At 43.0% G+C, this 21204-nt stretch overlaps 1 protein-coding gene across 2 annotated transcripts in view; it reads left to right on the forward strand.

Annotated features, from left to right (window-relative positions):
- LOC147210804 (voltage-gated inwardly rectifying potassium channel KCNH7-like) overlaps positions 1–21204 on the forward strand; it is a 25850-nt gene continuing 4646 nt past the window's right edge. For both annotated transcript variants that reach the window (XM_086116734.1, XM_086116735.1), the window contains exons 1-12: positions 1–77; positions 1309–1539; positions 8520–8675; positions 9537–10016; positions 10603–10623; positions 11754–11968; positions 12234–12659; positions 13838–14069; positions 14145–14312; positions 15876–16075; positions 18926–19178; positions 20379–20584. In XM_086116734.1, coding sequence (XP_085972860.1) covers positions 2–77; positions 1309–1539; positions 8520–8675; positions 9537–10016; positions 10603–10623; positions 11754–11968; positions 12234–12659; positions 13838–14069; positions 14145–14312; positions 15876–16075; positions 18926–19178; positions 20379–20584 — 2664 coding nt within the window. In that variant the 5' untranslated portion in view covers position 1. The remainder of the gene's footprint in view (positions 78–1308; positions 1540–8519; positions 8676–9536; positions 10017–10602; positions 10624–11753; positions 11969–12233; positions 12660–13837; positions 14070–14144; positions 14313–15875; positions 16076–18925; positions 19179–20378; positions 20585–21204) is intronic.

Raw genomic sequence — 21204 nt, forward strand, 5'->3', positions numbered from 1 at the left:
CATGCCGATCCGGAGGGGTCACGTGGCGCCACATAATACATTTCTCGGAGTAATAATTCGTAAATTCGAAGGACAAAGTGAGTATAGTACATATATGTCCTGTGCTGTGTTGCATGCTTCGCCCCTAAAATTTATTTCGCAATAACATGAATCATGAGTCTCATTGCTCTTTGTCCAAGGACGGAGACCTCCTGTCTCTGGTACAGGTGCAAGAAAAAATCTTATAATTTCTTTTAAATTCTACCCGTACAAAGATTCATTCCGTATTAGTAAGCCTGGCAAGTAATAGTGATTTTTTCCATTTATTTTTTAAGACAGCTTCGATCTGCTGCGATTTGGCGCTTTTTATTGGGAAATACATAATCATCCTTATATTAATGTGATCATCATCATTATTACCACAACTATTTTATAATTGCTAGTTTTACAGATGATCTCCAACCAAGGGTTGGCTACATACAAATCTGTCATAATGTACTTTGATTGGTTCTTATGAAATACTGTATATCATTTTTAAATGGTGTATTTGTTCGCTTTAAACAATAATGACCAATATTATTAGAAACACACTTAATGAAGCGAGTCTATGAGTTTAACATGTTTTAATCATTACATCTATCCCAAGTACAAATTCTCATATGGGGTAATTGATTGGGAAATTACTAAACTTAAAAAAATAAAAATAAAGGCACTACGCTCTAAACATGCGGTATCTGAAAGTTAGTTTGGGGCATCACATCTACAACTTACGGATTCTACCAAAGTGATGGATAAACAATTGAGTTTGGGGGGAGTTAGGAGTTACTATAAAAGGGGTGAGACAGTGGTGAAACTTGACCTTTAATTTGACACAAATTCAACTCTTTCCAACCAAAATGAACAGTACAGGTATACACAAATTCAAAGAGACAAACGCCAATGTTTACTCCCTGAAGCCCCCCAACCAAACAAAGTGAAGGAAATGCCCTCCTTGAATAACTTCAGCTTGTCTGATTGCCACCAGGTGTGGGAGCTGAACCCAGGTGCACATAATATAGCACCTAGTTAGCTGTGTGATGCAAGTTTCAGTTTACAAGTCTTCATAACAAGTGAAATACTGTCATAATACCATTTTATTTGGATTGTATTTTATAATTAAATGTCCCCGTTTCAGTGTCAGTACAACTATTATTTTCTGCATTGGCAACATTGATTTTCAATCCCGAAACTTATAGGCGTTGGTACTTGGGCTCCATATTCATAGTCGGACAACACCGTTGTTTTGACAATGCATCAAACTAACAATTTACTTCAACTTTTTGTTGACAGATAAGAAATTCATTATCGCCAACGCTTGTGTGCAAAACTGCGCCATCATCTACTGCAACGATGGATTCTGCGAGATGACCGGTTTCTCCAGGCCGGATGTCATGCAGAAGTCATGCATGTGCGACTTCCTGCACGGTCAGTCCACAAGCCGCTTCGCTATCACCCAAGTAGCACAGGCCCTCCTGGGCTCAGAGGAACGCAAGGTGGAGATCATGTACCAACGAAAGGATGGTGAGTGACCTTGACTGACTTTATGTAAAGGTTAAAATACGATGTGGTGCTTCATTTTTTTTTTGTCTAAATGTTCTTCTTATCATGTACCCACTCTCGAATGGATTCATTCAACTCCCTCATTGGAAATGTACGTGATTGCAGAGGTGGGAGTGAAGTCCCAAATGCGCAAGGTTCATGAGAAAGGCTCAACCTTCAAGTCCCAAGTTACTGTTGGAAACAAAAAATCCAGAAAATCAAGTCAAGTCATGACTTTTGGTTACTTGCCTACTCAAATCTGGTATAAAATGCTATTGCTAAAATGATGCTGTTGAAGAGTTGCACTTTTTGATGGGATGCAAAAGGTTTTTGATGATCTCTTATGATTCACATTCTGCCTTCTCTCCTCCTACCTTCAATGGGAAATGAACACGCAAATACCTAAACTGTTTGACTTCTTCTACTAATTGAGCTTTGAAATCCACTTGGCTCAGTTTGTGACTTTTCCTGCCACTTTGCTTTACGTTGGTGTTATCTCTACCAATTCGGAGTCCGTCTTTGGCTGTGGATTCTTGAAGTAGGGTTGTCATTGTAGGTCTGTGATGCTATGTCACGTTGTCAGCAAAACCCAAATCTGTTAGCCTCTTATAATTATTCTGTGGGATACCCACATCTCGAGCATAATTTTCTATGCTTCCTTCATAATGGCCAGTGAAAAAAAAGCACAGGTGACAAAATACAGCCTGTTGTTCCACCAAATCTACAAGTTGTCTGTTCTTCAGTGAACTTGTGTCAGCTGTGTCGATAACACCCTGAACAAAACCCTCATGTGGCATTGTTAGATACGGGACATCAACTTTGCCTGGTAGGTTTTGCTTCGGAAACCGTATTCAATTTCCAGCACGATTGAAATTAACAACTTGAACCATAACGTTTGCAATCATCCATTTTTTTGGGCAATCATTTTTTGTTACGGTTCCAGCGGACACATGTAGGTTATTTTAAAATTGGATCTATAAAGTGAAGCCCACACACACTGCCATTATGTGACACAGCTACTATGAGTACTGTGTCCGACTATGCAACCCAACAAGTACCGCCGCATCCCTCTTTGGTCTTCATTTGCCCCTTGATGAGGAGCTCACACAGGCCACCTTCCATCCCTTGAGTTAGACGTGAGCAATGTCGACAAGAGGGGAGATTGATTACACCCCCACAACGGATATTAGAATATGTTCATGGAACATTCTATCATGTTTCATGATTCCAGCTCAGACATTTACCCTGCCTACCTGTGCCCTCTTTGAGTTGATGGCTCCCAATAGAATCGTTGAGAGCAAATTCCATTTGTCTAATTGATTGCCTCTCAACAGCCTCTTTTGCTTGTTGTTTCTATTCACGGGGAACATTTATACAGTTAATTTTGAATTTATAAAGTTATCTATCAATTGACTGGTGGAAAATCCAGAATATTCCCATTGTGGGATGAGGGACATGCTACTGACACATAATGGAGGTGACATAGTGGGCATTTTTTATTCTTTTTAATGAGTATGTGACGCTGAGGGCAAAGCATGAACCATACACTCAGAGACTGTCTCTTTCAAATATATTATATATAGAAATATTGAATCATATGTCAGATTATTCCTATAGCTGGACACTTTTTTGCCAAAGGCTATGAGAAGTATTTCAAGGGCCAAGTACTTGTCTTATGGTTATAAGTGTTGCCTGTCTTGTACGCACTGGAGCACTTGATAACTCCTGTATATCTGAGGAATGTCAAGCATGTGCCACATATAAATCCTGTATCAGGACGGATTAGCTCTTTGGTGTATTATCGCTTTACACATGCAGTTGCAATGCGACACGAAGAAAACACATGTATACGGTGTGACCCGCCTTTGATGTTGATAACTGCCTAAAATGACGGCAGTACATTCAGGTGACGGCAATGACAAATTAAAGTTGAAAAAATGGCACAGTATGCAGTGGTCAGGCTGTGTCCATTAAAGCCACAACAAAGACAGTCTGACTCAAGTAATATCTCCCAAACAATTCTGTGTTTATGTTTGTAAAAATTAGCAGCGCGGGGTGTAAAAAGTAAGCGAGCCGAATTGGCTAATGGCATCTCCTTGCGTTAATCGGACTCCAGAATGCTGAACGAGGTGAAGAAGAACGCTCCTACTCCTTGACCGTGGTGGTTTATGATTTACGCAAATCTTGACAAATCTGCGACAAGTAAACAACACTGAATGTCATCGGATGACACATTGCAGAGGAAGCCAATGCTATTCTAAAAAAAGCCGTTTCAAGTTTGCAAAGTAGAGCCTTGATGTCGATATGAGGATATGTGCCTTGCACTTTGGCCTGCTTGCAAATGCACGCCGAGCTGCATTGTCTTAATTATTGATAGTGGAAATGAAATCAAATGAAACTGGATGGCACATTCAAGAGTCCTTATTTCCTCAATAATTTATCGCGGGGAATGTATTGTAGCTGCTATTCCGCATTAGGACATGACATTTCAAATTTTCTGTCTTGCTGCATAAAATTATCCCTCTGAGCAAGTCTTAATTAGTAACATTTTTATGAATGCAGTATTAAATGGAGTCGTTTGGGGGAATGTTTACAAACCGCAGCCATTTAATTGTAGCGGCATATTCATGAGTAACTTCCTCACGAGCTGGATTTCTGCGTGTTTTGCAATCAGGAAGCACTCATTATTTCTGACATCTCTGTAGTGTCATTGTTAGTGTGTCCAATTATAGCAGCTCTCACTTTGCCTAATTTGGAGACTTCCGTTTGCAGTATTACTGCACCGTTGCATGCTTTTCATGCCTTTAATGACCGACTGTACTTTGTACGTTGGTGCCAATGCACATGTTGATCCATCTTCAAAACAACCTCACATACTATCATCTTTATTGCAATCGTACCAGATTGGCACCAACTACCAGGGACAGATTTCTTGTTTTTGAATGTACGGGCACTATAGATAAATCAAATTTGGACTCCTTGGCGTGTAGGAGGAAACTAGAATATCTTGGCAAAAACACACGCAAAGGTGGTTCAATGTAAAAATCAAACTGATCACTTTACCATGAGGTGCTGTTGTAATATAGCAACCAATGAAAAAAAAGATACAAACCATAGACACCATTACTATTTTTTTTTTTTATAATGGGGCAAAATCAATAGGGACTTGTATAGGCAATAGGCACGATCAACTCGCTCCCTCTTCATATCAGCACGTGACTTATTAATGTCTCCTTCCTCTCCTGGTGACAGTGATGTACGATTAGTAGTGTCATTCTGCTTAGCCCAGCAGAATCGAGGCTCCCCAGAGCATAAACCGACCCCTTGCTACCTAAAGTCAGCTGAAACTTGATTTGTTGTCTTGCTGCACAAAAGGATTTTTCTTTTCGGAAAATGTATTCTAGAGGTGTGGTGAAAAAATTATATACGGGCCATTTCGGCATTCTAGTGAATGTGTGGAGAGAATGTTAAGTTCCTCTGGAAAAGAGCTGCTGTATGAGTTGAGGCAGAGTGAGCTATAAATAGCCTCCTGTTGACAGTAGACTTGCAGCCTGATTTGACTGTGAGCATCTCCTAGAAATGTCCATTTTACAATTGGAGAGACATTGTAGAAGTTCCTGAGCATTAATGAGTCATACATGGAAATTCCGACTATATGGAAATATTGGCATTCGATATGAGCCTCCCACAGAAGCAGGTTTGAAACAAACAAACAAACAAAAAACGTACTGTGTTGAAAAATAGAGCAGGGGTTCTCCCCTGGAACCCACATTTGGCTATGACGCACTTATATGGAGGTCAAATCGAGCCAAACACAATTGTGCTGTATAGTCATGTTGAAGAGCATCCTCTTCAACATATATACAGTGCACATGTGCAAAGCATATTCTAGAGTGAGTTCTTCATGGACCAAATAAGTCAAATTAAATAAGGCCACAAAATCAGGAAAGACGTGCATTTCAAGCTGTGACAGTGTACGTCCCCCCGTCGGCTAATGGTGATGCAGCGCGTGATGCCCTGATGACTGTCGTGAGCAGGCTGCAAACACAGTCCCCAAACGCCCTGCTGATCATCTCTGGGGACTTCAACCATTTCTCTCTGTCGTCCTCCCTTTCAACCTTCACGCAATATGTAACCTGTGCCACTAGAGAAATTAAAATTTTGGACTTGTTTTATGCCAATACCAAGGAGGCATATAAACCCCTCCCCCTCGCCCCCTCTTGGAAGAGCAGACCACAACTTGGTATTTCTCGAGCCTGTGTACAAACCACTGGTGCACAGGCAGCCAACTGTGACCAGAATGGTCAGGAAATGGTCCACGGAAGCTGAAGATGCTCTGCGGGACTGCTTCGACACGACCAGGTGGGAACTCTTCAGCGAGGTTCACGGGGAGGACATTGATGCACTCACTGACACCATCACGGACTACATAAACCTCTGTGAGGAGAACACCGTACCCACCAGAACTGTGCGGTGTTTTTCCAACAGCAAACCATGGATTAATCCCGACATAAAGGCCCTCCTGAAGGAGAAGAAGAGAGCTTTTATGTCGAGAGACAGAGAGGAGCTGAAGGCCGTGCAGATTCGGCTGAGAAGAAAGAACAGGGAGGGGAAGAAGATATACAGGATGAAATTGGAGGACCAGTTGCAGGCCAACAATGTCACTGGTGTCTGGAGGGGCCTGAAAACCATCTCAGGCCATGACAGCCCAAAGACATTGACTGAGAAGGACAAGAACTGGGCAGATGGACTGAACCGTTTTTTCAACCGTTTCGACCAGTCGTCTGTCCCTTCCCCCAAACACCAACTGAAACCACTCTCACTGAGGACTTCTTCTCCTCCCCCTCCTCATCAACCCAGTCTGTCACCTGGTTCCTGCCTGTCCGTCACAACAGGACAGGTGAGGAACCAACTGAGGAAGATGAATGTGAGGACGGCAGCAGGTCCAGACAAGATCAGTTCCCGGCTCCTCAGGACCTGCTCTGACCAGCTGTGTGACATTGTCCAGCACATGTTCAACCTGAGCCTGAAGCTGGGCAGAGCTCCACAGCTGTGGAAAACTTCGTGCCTGGTCCCAGTGCCCAAGACCCCCCACCCTAAGGAGCTGAACAGCTACAGACCGGTGGCGCTGATGTCTCACCTGATGAAGACGCTGGAGAGACTCGTCCTCGCCCACCTTCGACCGCTGGTGAGCCCGGCACTGGACCCGCTGCAGTTTGCCTATCAGTCTGGCATCGGCGTGGAAGACGCCATTATCTACCTCCTCCACTCAGTGCTGTCACACTTGGAGAAGGCTGGGAGCACTGTGAGAATCATGTTCTTTGATTTCTCCAGTGCCTTCAACACCATCCAGCCCAACTTGCTGGGAGGCAAACTGCAGAACGCCGGAGTGGACCACCATCTCACAGCATGGATCACAGACTACCTCACAAATCGGCCGCAGTACGTGAGGTTGCAGAGCTGTGAGTCGGACAGGCTTCTCTGCAGCACTGGAGCGCCGCATGGGACTGTTCTGGCTCCATTCCTGTTCATCCTCTACACCTCGGACTTCAGACACGCCACTCCAAACTGCCACCTTCAGAAGTTCTCCGATGACTCTGCGATTGTTGGCCTCATTACAGAGGGAAACGATCGGGAGTACAGGGGAATGACGAAGGACTTTGTGGACTGGTGCCAGCAGAATCTCCTCCAGATCAACCCTAGGAAAACTAAGGAGTTGGTTGTGGATTTCTGCAGGAAACAGTCCTCACCAGCACCGATGAACATCCAGGGTATGGACATAGAGAGGGTGACCTCCTACAAGTACCTAGGTGTTCTTCTGAACAACAAACTGGACTGGTCTACAAACACGGACACCCTGATTAGGAAAGGACAGAGCCGACTCTTCCTACTCAGGAAACTGAGGTCTTTTGGGGTTCAGGGGTCGCTCCTTAAGACTTTCTATAACTCGGTGGTGGCCTCGGCCATCCATTATGGCATTGTCTGCTGGTCAGGCAGCATCTCAGCCCGGGACAGAAAGAGACTGGACCGACTGGTCAGGAAGGCCAGTTCTGTCCTGGGCTGCTCCCTTGACACTCTGGAGGAGGTGGGCAACAGAAGGATGCTAACTAAGCTAAAGGCTATGATGGACAGTCCCTCCCACCCTCTCCAGCCCGCCCTGACAGCACTAGGTAGCTCCTTCAGCCAGAGACTGTTACACCCGCGCTGCAAGAAGCGCGGGTGTAACGTTCCTACCAACTGCTGTCAGGCTGCTTAATAAAAAATAGCAACAATAATATTAATAATAATTAAATGATGTGGAAAACAACTGTAAATAGCACTGCGATTTATCCATTTTGTATTTTTATTGCACTTAATTGAACGGTGTTTGTTTGTTTTTTCTTCTTCTTTCTGCCTACATTCTTGCTGCTGGAGGCTGTAAATTTCCCCAGTGTGGGACAAATAAAGGATATCTTATCTTATCTTATTTAATTTCTGGTGCCATAAATGTTTTGGTCTTTTTTTCACATATGTAACAAATATTCACATTTCTTTTTCATTATAATGGGGGTGGCAGTTCTTCATTTTGAAGGACTTGGGCCCTTTTTTAACCTAGATTTTAAAGTCCTGTTGCGGACAAAAGAAACGGCAACTGATTGATATTATTCTGCATCTCGTCATTTTATCGCTTGGGGTTGCCTCCATACGCTCTTGTCGGCTATCATGATAGAAGGATATTGAGAGAATCTTGGTACATCCCTCAAATTTTTGTACATTGTTTAGGATCCCCATGTGGATATTTTCATTCACGGGTGTCATTACGTTTGTTGTCTGGTTTCAACATTAGAAACTGTTGAGTTATCAAGGGGATAGTAAATGTAAGCAGTTTCATAAAATTCACATCTTTACAGTCAAGAGAATTACACTTTTCTTTAGTGTTGTCATATGAAAAGATAATGACGGTTCAATCTCTTTTGGGTCAGGGTCCAAGTTCTTCTGTGCCACACACATCATCCCAGTGAAGAATGAAGAGGGTGTGGTCATGATGTTCATTCTCAACTTTGATTACATTCTGGACAAGAGCAACAGTGACTCTGTGGAGAAGTTAGACCGCGCCTCCCCTTCCAAAGCCAGCCAACGTAAGTAAAAACGCATAAAGACTTCAGGGTTAACGAGGTAAGCTATTAAAACAACTTAACCAAATTACAAAAACGTAGGAGCCCCACCTCAATGTCTCCTCGACAACTCTCGTCATTGAAATTTTTGCCTTTATCTAATTGAAGGATGGAACAATTGTCTCCCAGAGTTGCTGTTTGGAGGTGCACTGCCATCCACCCTCATAGAAGTTCTTATTAAGGATGCTGAAATTGTTCTCAATAGGGTTGAGGTCAAGGCATGACGGTGGCATCACCATGACTTTTTCTCTTTCCATACCCTCATGCAGCCACAGCTTCAATAGTCTAATTCCGGCTCCACTGACTCATTAGCCACTTCACAATATTAATGCAGCAAATTATAAACATGGTGGCCCGGTAGTCCAGTGGTTAGCACGTAGACTTCACAGTGCAGAGGTACCGGGTTCAATTCCAGCTCCGGCCTCCCTGTGAGGAGTTTGCATGATCTCCCCGGGCCTGCGTGGGTTTTCTCCGGGTCCTCCGGTTTCCTCCCACATTCCAAAAAACATGCATGGCAGGCCGATTGAACACTCTAAATTGTCCCTCGGTGTGAGTGTGAGCACAGATGGTTGTTCGTCTCTGTGTGCCCTGCGATTGGCTGGCGACCGATTCAGGGTGTACCCCCCACTGCCCAAAGACAGCTAGGCTCCAGCACCCCCCGCGACCCTAGTGTGGATAAAGCGATTTGGAAAATGAATGAATGAATGAATTATAAACATTTAATGGGTGCATCAGTTACTCACGGCACAGCCCTCCCCCACCCCCCAGCCCCCTTCCTAATACTGCATTACAATAACTATTTACTGTGGTCTACCTCTCCTTCAGGGAAAAGGAGATTCTTCCATTTCCGTTTGCCAGTTTTACCGCTTCTGGGCATCAGCAAGCAGTCCCTGCCTCAGGAAGACCCCGACAACGTGATGGTGGAATCTCCTTGCCGCAGTGATGACTCACTAACAATGTGCAATGAGCAAGTGGCAAATATCCGGGAGAGCTGGCGTCATCCAAAGCCCAATGACACAAATACCCTTATCGTCCCAAGCTTTTGTTCCACACCTGTTTCTGTCCCGTTGGATCACTCGTCGCCCAAAGGTCCTTGGGACAGATTATACACAGATGAGGCTTCTGTCCAGATACATAACAAGAGACAGGGGGCCACAATTATTGCTGCTACATCCATCCCAGGCCTCACTCCAACTGCATCCAGAGAGAGCGTATGCAGTATTCGTAGAGCCTCTTCCCTCTATGACGTTGAAGGTTTTAGACCAAACTCCAGGATGGCCTTCAGGGATCGGCACGCTAGCGAAGGTAGGACTCGACATGTACGACTGTACCAGTGCAACAAATATATGAAAAATATATATAACATAAATAAAAAAGTTCATCATTGAGTAATAAAGTACAACTCTTAAACAATGGACCGTCAATGTGTAGCTACGGATGTACAGCAATGCTGAAATTAGTACATTTAAAATGAACCCCAAAAGCTCAGGTATGATAGCACTTTACAAAAATGAAATGGACACTTTCATAATTAATAGTTCGTTTTATGAATGTAAAATGAAGTTTCAGTTATTTCATTTTTTGAAAGTTTTTATCTTGGTAATGCTTTTTTTTCTTTTAGTTTTAAGGGTTTTTTGTTTGTTTGTTTGTTTTTTTAGTTTTCCTTAACTCTATTAAACTTGGCTCCAAAACAATTAAATTACCATAACATCAGGGTCCAACACAATTATGATGACTAGAGAGTAATGAATGTTGCTCATGGGCGCAGTGATGGTGCATTGATATCAGATCCAATTTGCATACATGAAAAAAAAAACTCCGCCCTTTCTCACTTCTCCTCCTCTCCTTGTCCCCTCTCCACCTTCTTCAATATTAAATGCTGCCATCACAGACAATGGCCGCAATATCAAAGGTAACAAAGGGAAGCTTCCTGCGTCTTCATTTCATTGAATTTCTAACACATCTTTTGGTTTACACGCATACAGTTCACAATTAACGCATACTTCCTGCATGCGTTGCACTGAATGAAAACAAATCTTTGGATGAGCTTGTGTTCAAGTAAATACATGAGATTTGGTCAAATAGTCACTTGTCAGTATGAGTGGTTGATGATGGAAAAAGAAACATTTCCTTTATTTTACTTTGGATAAGTCTGTCATCTTGTGCAAGCAATCTTTAAAAATATTGGGATATTATTGGGTTGTATGTTTAAAAAAAGAAATCTGAACTGTATAGTACTTTGTTGGACCCCACTAGGTCAGTACGCTGTTTATGATGAGTGTAACATAAATATGTAACTTAAGCGAAATGGTAATGAGATGGCCACGACCCCCCACACCCCCTTTACTTCTAGAGCCCCGCACTTGGATGGCTGGTGGTATGGCTTTAGCTGTTTTTCCTTCCAAAGCATTTGTCCTCACAGTGGATAGAAGCTGTGCTTGAATATTTCATCCTCAACTGTCTGCTCCTCTATCCGGTATCGTCAATGCTGACATTGTGTGGCCTTGGCGGCAGCAGAAGTGTGATGGGTGGCAATGTGGGGCGCTTCTGTGTCAGCCGGCGTTCTCGTTTGGTCACTCATGTCAGTGTGGAGGTGACGTGCTGAATATTGTGGAGACGTTTAAACACATTACAGTGGTACCTTAACTTACAACCCCAAATTTAAAAAAATAAATAAATAAAATGACGCAACACCTTGCGACTCAAAACTAAATTAAATTGGGTTGTCAAAGTACCACCGTACTATATATGTACATAATCCCCTACCTTGCTTGACCAGCTTCTGCCGCTCTCATCAGTTTTATTTTTTCACAATGCGTAGCTGTACCCGTGCTAAACAATCCACCACAAGAGGGCTGAAGCTGTAGCCAAGGAAAATGTCAAAGCTGTCCATCCTTGACGGTTGGCGCAGTGTGACAGATGTTGTATCGTCTGCATCGTGATGTGATTGAAATCGCTTCATTCGTCACTCCCAGTGTCATTCTAATCAAAGATGAACGCTGGCCTGTCCTCTGATGTACCCCCTTTGATTCATTCCTTCAGGGCCTCTCATTCAGATCAGATCAAGTCTGCTCTGCTCCACCTCCGACTCCAACCTCAACAAGTACAGCACAATCAACAGGATTCCCCTCATCACGCTAAACTTCTCCGAGACAAACGTTGAGAAGAGGTGCCCCTCGCCCCCATCTTCTGACAAAACCGTGATTGCACCCAAGGTCAAAGACCGCACGCACAATGTCACGGATAAGGTTACACAGGTAAGTATTGTGTAAGTTTATTCCAACTTTAGTTCAAGATTCGCTGTAATAGTTTGACTTCAGTGCCGCAACATGTTCATATGTTATATTTATTTTCTACACTCTGATGACTGACCTCCTAATTCTGGCTTCACTGGTGTACAGTCTTGAAAAACAGACTGAAGCGCTCGCTTAGTGCTCTGATGAAAAAAAAAATGGAATCCAACGCTTCAAACCAATTTGCTGATTGTCAAAAAGGGTCATAATCAAGCATCACCCTCTCCAGGTTCTGTCACTGGGTGCCGATGTGCTGCCCGAGTACAAACTCCAAACTCAGCGCATGGACAAGTGCACCATCCTTCACTACAGCCCTTTCAAAGCAGTGTGGGACTGGCTCATCCTGCTCTTGGTCATCTACACGGCCATTTTCACACCTTACTCCGCCGCCTTCCTCCTCAACGATATCGAAGAGCAGAGGAGACGGGAGTGCGGCTACTCCTGTTCGCCCCTCAATGTGGTGGACTTGATGGTGGACATCATGTTCATTGTAGACATCCTCATAAACTTCCGGACCACCTATGTTAACAGCAACGAGGAGGTGGTTAGCCACCCAGGCAAGATAGCCATCCATTACTTTAAAGGCTGGTTCCTCATCGACATGGTGGCCGCCATCCCCTTTGACTTGCTCCTCTTTGGATCGGGATCTGATGAGGTAAGATGTTAATTATGACTGCGGTTAGGACAGCCTCCGCCTGCAAAGTTGTAGTCCAGCCAGCGGCCACAGCGATTATTAATACTGTACATGACGGTAATCTGCTGCCCAGCGAGCGGTGTTGGCCACCTTCAAAATAAAAGCTACCCAACTAATGCATGCACGTCATTGGTTTGGATTTAAAATAATGTTATAAAATAAATTTTTAGTGCTCAGGCGGAGATGACTTCACCAAGGGAGAATGAAAATGGTCTCAGAATAAGCCCCAAGAAGCATTCTGAAATTGGGATAGAAAGAAAGTTAATGTTAACATCAGTGACTAAAATTTCACCAGAAATCATTAAAAAATAATAATAATTTTCGTGATCTTGGAACCATATAAGGTCTAGGAAACACTCGGCCACCCCAGGTATCTAACCACAGTACTGTCATTTGGATTTGATGTTACATTTCAAAATAAAAGGCCTGAGTGTCTCTGCAAAGCTGTTTCGGGACAAGTAAGAGCAAAGAGAAGCATTTTGAGTTGAGGAAGGCATCGGGAACGACTACTTGTGACAGCTCTCCTGCGTCTCACCCCCATTCAAGATTAGGCGACGTATTTGCCAACGTATCATGTTCTTTGTCAAACTACAAATTGGATGTTCAAAGTAACTTTGTCAGCATGTCACCTAACACCCTTAAAATTGGTTGGGATAGTTCAATATCAATATTCCAGCAAATTAGCAACACTTTTTGGGTGTTCAAAGATGAGTTCTCCCGCCATGTGTGTGACAAACATTAAAATACTGCATGAAAGTCATCAAATTTAAAACGAGGAGACAGGAAATTCCACATCATTTTCAGAAAATACATACACATACATTCATCTCTAGAACTGAGAGATCTAGAACTAAATAGTACATCATCTCTAGAACTGGATGTGGAAAACATTTTTCACAAGCCAGAGCTCACTTTTCTGAGAGGAGTGCAAAACAGACCCCACATAAAAACGGCCCGACGAAAAATGGTGAAAACGAGTCAGTTGTCACATTGAGCGACATTATAGAAAGAGCAGGATTTTCCAGTAAATTGCTGAGGATACAGAAAAAAAAAACGCAACCAAGTAAGCTCATGAATTATTTTTCTTGTAATTTGAAATTGTTTTGAGTCGTTGACGCTGTCCTTGTGTTGCTTTGCAGACCACCACCCTAATTGGTCTGCTGAAGACGGCCCGCCTACTGCGTCTGGTACGCGTCGCCCGCAAGCTGGACCGCTACTCCGAGTACGGCGCCGCTGTGCTAATACTGCTGATGTGTATCTTTGCCCTAATCGCTCATTGGCTGGCCTGCATCTGGTATGCCATCGGCAATGTGGAGAAGCCTTATTTGGAGCACAAAATTGGCTGGCTAGACAACCTGGGCTTGTCCATAGGTGACTCTCTTGTCCGTTATATTTCATGAAACCTTTGACACTTTATCGCACAATGTTTTTTTTTTTTCATCCTAGGGAAAAAGTATAACTACAGTGACCCAGATTCAGGGCCATCCATCAGAGACAAGTATGTCACTGCGCTGTACTTCACCTTCAGCAGTCTGACCAGCGTGGGCTTTGGCAACGTCTCCCCCAACACCAACTCAGAGAAGATCTTTTCCATTTGTGTCATGCTCATTGGATGTGAGTGGCTTCATAGGAATTCTCTCATTAGCTTCCACTATCATAAACATTATGTGTGATGTGTTATTGGAGAACAGGGGGTCTTAATTCACAATTTTTGGTAATATTTGTATCAAAAAATGTTTTCTGCCATACATTTCTGCTGATGACACTCTGACAGTCTAAGATCAGTTGCCACTTCCTGTTTGAACCCTTGCAATAGCAAGGTCCGGTTGATGCTTTGTCTCGGTCTTACGATGTCAAACTGTGTCAAAATGTGAATGACATGATAGAGAGGACTGTTTTAATCTAGAATTCTAATTGAACCAGGAATTCTATTGGGCCAATGAAGGATCAAATACCAGTTGTGAATTTGGCCATTCAGTTCCTTGTTAGGGAATGGCAAGCCGTCCAAAAAGCAATGAAACGCTTTGTGCATGAACCAAAGTTAAGCATCAGCTACTGCAGAGGTGGGCCTCCGTCAGAACAGTTGGAAGGCGCTTCGGTCCATCACTGATGGACCACTATTTTGTTAACAAATGACGACCAACCTAAAAAAAAAGATGGACTAAGCACTAACGCAAGTGGGTCTTCGTCCGTCAGTGCATTCATCACTAACCGTGTCAAGTACTGACAGACCTCTCAGTCCGTCAATGACGGATGCCTGTTTTGCTGATGACTGAGGAAAACACACCCAGCCTGTCTGGTGTTTGCTTGTTCGTGCGGGTGTGTACTTGAGTGCACTGCATTGACTATACATGGAAATGCTTTATGCTTCCTGTATCGCACGTGGCGGTATGCACCAAAGAGATAATAGAGCATGCATTACAATCATGTATTAAGTACATGACAAGACAAAAGGAGAAGGAAAAGAAAAAGATACTTTAGTCACGGTAAGTTGGTTTCGGTTTCCTTCAGTATTTACGAGGCACATTAATCTACCAGGATTGTAACTTTGGGAACAATGTGACACGGAATTCTGATTAAACTAAGCCAAACTGTAAAGTGAAACCTTTTGGGCGTTTTAAGAGATAGCGGGGCTGTGAAAATGCTGCCCATTACAGGCGCAAGACACAAGCGCCCCGGGACTGTCCAGCAACGACAGTCAAATGGCGCCGACATTCCTCCCAGTCAAAAACAGTGCTGGTATACCCATGCTGCCGAGAAGGTGCAACCACCAAGCACAGAGTCTCCTCCTTGATGAATGTCATGTGTATGATGCAAGTGTAAAGCTCTTCAGGCAGACATAATATGATGTAAATGCACGATACATCATGCATTCCATTCACCATTTTGATGAAATCGAAATTTTCCTCTATGATGTCTTATTTATTTTTTTTGTAACTGATGGAAGCAATGATGGAAGTGTGGTCAAAATAACATGATGACCTGCTGATTAGTTTGGTTCAGCTTGGGAAAAAAAAAAAAAAAGGACGGGCTGATGATAACGGATGGGTGCCCGGGCTGCTGATGAATGACAAATGATGGACCGACGACATTTTGTAAATTTCCCACCTCTGAACTACAGCAAGTATCGTTTGTTTAGAAAGCGTCATTTCATTTGACATTGTTTTTGTTTTTCAGCGCTAATGTATGCCAGCATCTTTGGGAATGTATCCGCCATCATCCAGAGGTTGTATTCCAGTACGGCCCGTTACCACCTTCAGATGCTTCGCGTCAAAGAATTTATCCGCTTTCACCAGATCCCAAACCCACTTAGGCAGCGGCTCGAGGAGTATTTTCAGCACGCCTGGACGTACACCAATGGCATCGACATGAATATGGTATGAGAGCAGCACATTTTTAAAGTTTTAGTCAAGTATGCAACCTAAGGGGAGACTCTTCAAAGATGTAAAAAAAAAAAAAAAAGTTTCCCAAAAATCACTTTACGCTTCCTTTTTTAAAATTTGGTTTAAGGTATCATTTGGACAGACGTTCATGGCTCGCCAATTGACATTGCAGCTGATAAATTACTGCCTGGCGCTACGTTTTTCTGTCCTCGGCTACATTACAGCATGAGTTTGAGAAACCTAAGGGCTGTCACACTGCTTCAACGCTTCGTACAATTTATGTTTCAAGTTGTTGAACATCATAATCTTCTCCATAGACGCCTTTGAACGGCTATATGGGTAAAGCTTTCTCACTCTGCAAAGCATGCGGGGAAACAAGCTTTTGTTGATGCCGAGTTCCGATTTTACAATGCTATTTCAATGTCAATTGGTGATTTTTGGGTAAGGAATGCTTACAAAAACTGCAAATCTGAAGTTGTCAAATGCTGATGCCCTCCAGTCTGTCGGAATGACACCTGAAACAATGCTGTATTCATTCATTCATTTTCTGCTACTTGTTCAGGGACACAGATGAGCTGGAGGTGACATCCTGGGATGAATATTTACTTTGCTAGTCAATTTACACCATCTAGTGGCCATAAACAATAATTATTCATATGTGATGAAACGCTCATAAATTCCACACTCTCCCACAATAACTTTGCAATGATCGTTACAATGTTAGGGGACTCTACGGTATGCAAATAGCCAACGACATGCCCTGATGTGCTCATAAGTGCCGCGAACGGTTTTTGGCCGATGCTAGCAGGTTAATGTGGCTAACTGATGCACGACCATACTAACTCCTTACAGTTTGCCTCTAACTGCATTTTTGTGTCTCTTACTAAGTACTGCCCATCGCAATACTGTTGATAGTACTTATTCAAGTTTGTCTTTTTCATGTCTGCCTCATGCCAAATGGAATGGACCACCCCGGTAAGAGCAGGAGGTACTGTGTATGATTTGTTCCTTGTTAGTTGGGGCAGCATGGCTCAGGTGGTGGTGGAGTGGTCATCTCCCAACCCAAAGGTTGCAGCTTCCATCCTCAACCCTTGTGACAATGTCCAAGTGTCCTTGAGCACAATGTTGAAGCCCCAGTTGCTCCTGATGCCGTGTCATCAGTTGGTAAAACAAGGAGACGTTGGCCAAGCGCTTTGTGTACCTCAAAGGTAGAAAAGTGCCGCACAAGTGAAAGCCCATTTACTATTTAATGCCGCTACTGTTCATATAATATTCCACTGCCTTGCTTTTAGCTTTACTGTTAAAGCAGTATATTAGTATCACTCTGGTTTGAGGATGCTTAATTGTAATATGAATTAATTATTTCAGCTTTTTGCCAATATTTCAGGGGGTAAGTTACATGAGATTTTTGAAATTTCTTCTGTAGCTGTGTCCGGTTGTAGCTCAAGGTTTTAGAGTTTAGCATCTGTGTAGAAATATTACCGTATTGGCCCGAATATAAGACGGCCCTGATTATAAGACGACCCCCTCTTTTTCTAGACTCAAGTTTGAAAAAAGACTTTTTGAATATCCATCCATCCATCCATTTTCCGAACCGCTTGATCCTCACTAGGGTCACGGGGGGTGCTGGAGCCTATCCCAGCCGTCTTCGGGCAGTAGGCGGGGACACCCTGAATCAGTTGCCAGCCAATCGCAGGGAACACAGAGACGAACAACCATTCACGCCCACACTCACACCTAGGGACAATTTAGAGCGTCCAATCAGCCTGCCATGCATGTTTTTGGAATGTGGGAGGAAACCGGAGCACCCGGAGAAAACCCACGCAGGCCCGGGGAGAACATGCAAACTCCACACAGGGAGGCCGGAGCTGGAATTGAACCCGGTACCTCTGGACTGTGAAGCCAACGTGCTAACCACTGGACTACCGGGCCGCCCTTTTTGAACACCAAATTAATTTTTATACAGAAAATAGTTCCAGTACATCTGAAACAAATTATTATAACAATATATATTTGAGGGGAAAAAGCATGTTATTTTGCCTCATTCAAATCTAAAGTGCAATCACATTCGTTAATGAAGGGCTTCTGGTTTTTGAATTGTAAATTACATCATAAGTTCTCCTCAGCCGCCGGTTAACCTGGCTGATCTTCGACCCACTTTTCTCCAGATTGTCACTATGTTTCTCTATTTTCTGTTATCTCGTCTATTATTTTCTTCTTTTTTCCTTCTTACCGCTATTTTTTATTTTTCTTCTTCGTGCTACCGCTATTTTTTTTTAATTCTTCGTGGCAAGGGTTCACTTTGGCCTGGGGAGTCAGGTTCAGCATTCGCTTCATTGATATCTGCGCCATCTAGCGTCGTGAATGGGTATAATGTCTAGACCCCGAATATAAAACGACTCCCACTATGGCACACGTCTTATTTCAATGCAAAGAAACACCGTCCTATACTTGGGCCAATACGGTATATTAGCATTATGCTATGAGCTATAAAATCCCCAAGTATTTCTGTTTGATGCTTCAGCCAGTATGTAAAGAATATAATATAATACAGTCATGGCAGGAGCAATAATACTGTAAATTCATTCTTTTAATGAGTCCACTCGACTCGGCGTTATAATAAAAAGCAATCCCTTCAAAAGGTAATCCTCACAAAGCTCACACAGAAATATACCTTTATTTCCAGTTGTTTAAAGAGTAATCTGGCCATTGTGTTTGTAAATGCAATCAAATACAGTTTCCAGTTTGTCAGTCATCAGAGTTATGTTTTGAACTGTTTCTGCAACGTTGACGAGAGGATCTCAATCCTGCACTCGCTCTCATCACAAACATTTCTGCTCTTAGGTCCTGAAGGGTTTCCCAGAATGCCTCCAGGCAGACATCTGCCTTCACCTCAACAAGAACCTCCTACATGGCTGTAAGGCCTTCCGCGGCGCCACGAAAGGTTGCCTGCGAGCCCTGGCCATGAGGTTCAAGACCACACACGCACCCCCTGGGGACACATTGGTCCATGGCGGAGACGTGCTCAGCATGCTCTATTTTATCACACGTGGCTCCATTGAGATCCTCAAAGAGGATGTCGTCGTAGCCATCTTGGGTGAGTCTGAAACCATCAAACTTGAACTTTTAAAACCAAAGAGAATTTGGACCACATTGTATGTACTGTACATTACCTCTACAGTAGTGATTCTCAAACACTCTGCTTTGTTTTTTCCACATCTGTCTTCCAGTTAGTCGCTCATCACCTGCTGTTGTATGAGTGATACCTTCTGTTATCTAGTGGAAGAGCATTTCATTCTTCTGCCTGTCACTGTATGTCAGTGGCATGGATAGATGAACAAAGTCTCAGAGCGGCGCAATGGGCTCTTTGCTGAAAGCAAGCGCTGTTACATCACGTTCTCTTGAGATAATGCAGCTCATTCTTTTCTGGTTTAGGCTCCGCCCACAGCGTCAATGCAGTCTAGAATGAAAAGCCCATGAGCCTTTTAAAATATCTTTTTTTTCCCCGCTTCAAAAGCAACACCAAAAATACCAGGGACATTGTTGTGTTCCAACACTGAGGCTTTTTTCATTGTTTTTTTAAAAAAAAATTTAAATGGACACTTCCCATGTTGGACTTTACTTGACAGGCATTATTACAAAGCCAAACACAAATTTGGAGGACACAATAAAAACAACCTCTAACTGTACACATATTCAATGAGAAAATAACTCAAATCGTTCATAAGTCGGAATGTTCATTCTAACATTACTAGACAACAGGACAGTCACACGATGGATGTTAAACTTTTTTACATGAAGCCTTTTGAGACTGTCATCTTAAAGGTGAAATTTGCTGAAAATGGCAATGAAAGTATTACAGTGCTGAAGTTAACAGATTTGTCATCATCCATTTTTATGTAGTTGTCTGAAGTATTTTTAAGCTATGCACGAGTCAACAAAAGAAAATGGTTGATTTATGTAATTTATTTTAATTTTTTCCAATTTTCAATTCAGCTCCAAAGCGTCAATGCTAGGTGTTTCTCATCAAGTCATCAATCCAATTATTCCAGGATGTCTTTGCTCTCAAGAAATCTAAAGTAATCTTCCTCAAGTGTGAACTTAGAATGCTTTGAAATTTTTGACAGCAAAAAGATTATTTGGGGAGCCAGTGCTGTTTTGGCTTGTTTCTCAAGGCAGACCCAATTTCACACAAATGTCGAAGTCTGAGATTGAAACCCTCTTGTCGTGATCACAAAGATGCTCACGTGATTGACATGTGACCAACTTCCTGATCAGATGCACGTGTCGCCCGCAGGCAAGAGCGATATCTTTGGCGAAATGATCCACCCGGACGCCAAGCCAGGAAAATCCTGCGCCGATGTTCGGGTGCTAAGCTATTGCGAGCTACACACCATCCAGCGGGGGGAGCTTTTGGAGGTGCTGGACATGTATCCAGAATTTGCTGACCATTTCATGACAAACCTGGAGCTGACCTTCGACCTCTGTGATGAGAATGCCAAAGTATGGGTACTCTTCATAAAGAAAGTGCGAGATGCGACAAGCCTAGTTTAAAACCCTAATATGGAACCGTAATTTCTAATTCTAACTCTAGTTTGAAACCCTGATTTGAAATCTTAGTTTGAAACCATAACCCTAGATTGAAGCCCAAACAGTTGTTTTGAAACCCTACTTTCAAACCCTAACCCTTGTCCGAAACCCTAGTCTGAAACCATAACTCTCGTTTGAAGCCCTAACCCCAGTTTCAAACCATAGCCTTAGTCTGAAACCCTAACCCTAGTTTGAAACCATAAGCGTAGTTTGAGATCCTAACCCTATTTCAAAAGCCAGACCCTAGTTTGAAACCCTATCCCTAGTTTTATATCCCAGCCCTAGTTTCAAACCATAACTGCAGTTTGAAATTCTAACCCTCTTTCAAAAGCCCAACCCGATTTTGCAACCGGAGTTTGAAATAATAATGCTAGTTTGAAACCGGATTAATAGTTTAAAACCCTAATTTTAAAATCTAACCCGAGTCTGAAACGCTAATTTGAAACCCTAACCCTTAATGCAAACCCTGAGGCTAATTCAAAACCCTAACCCTAGTTTGAAACCATAACCTTAGTTTGAAACCCGCAACACTA

The sequence above is a fragment of the Hippocampus guttulatus genome, chromosome 1, assembly GCF_054856545.1.
Source record: "Hippocampus guttulatus isolate MCC_2025c chromosome 1, RoL_Hgut_1.0, whole genome shotgun sequence".
Classification (NCBI taxonomy): domain Eukaryota; kingdom Metazoa; phylum Chordata; class Actinopteri; order Syngnathiformes; family Syngnathidae; genus Hippocampus; species Hippocampus guttulatus.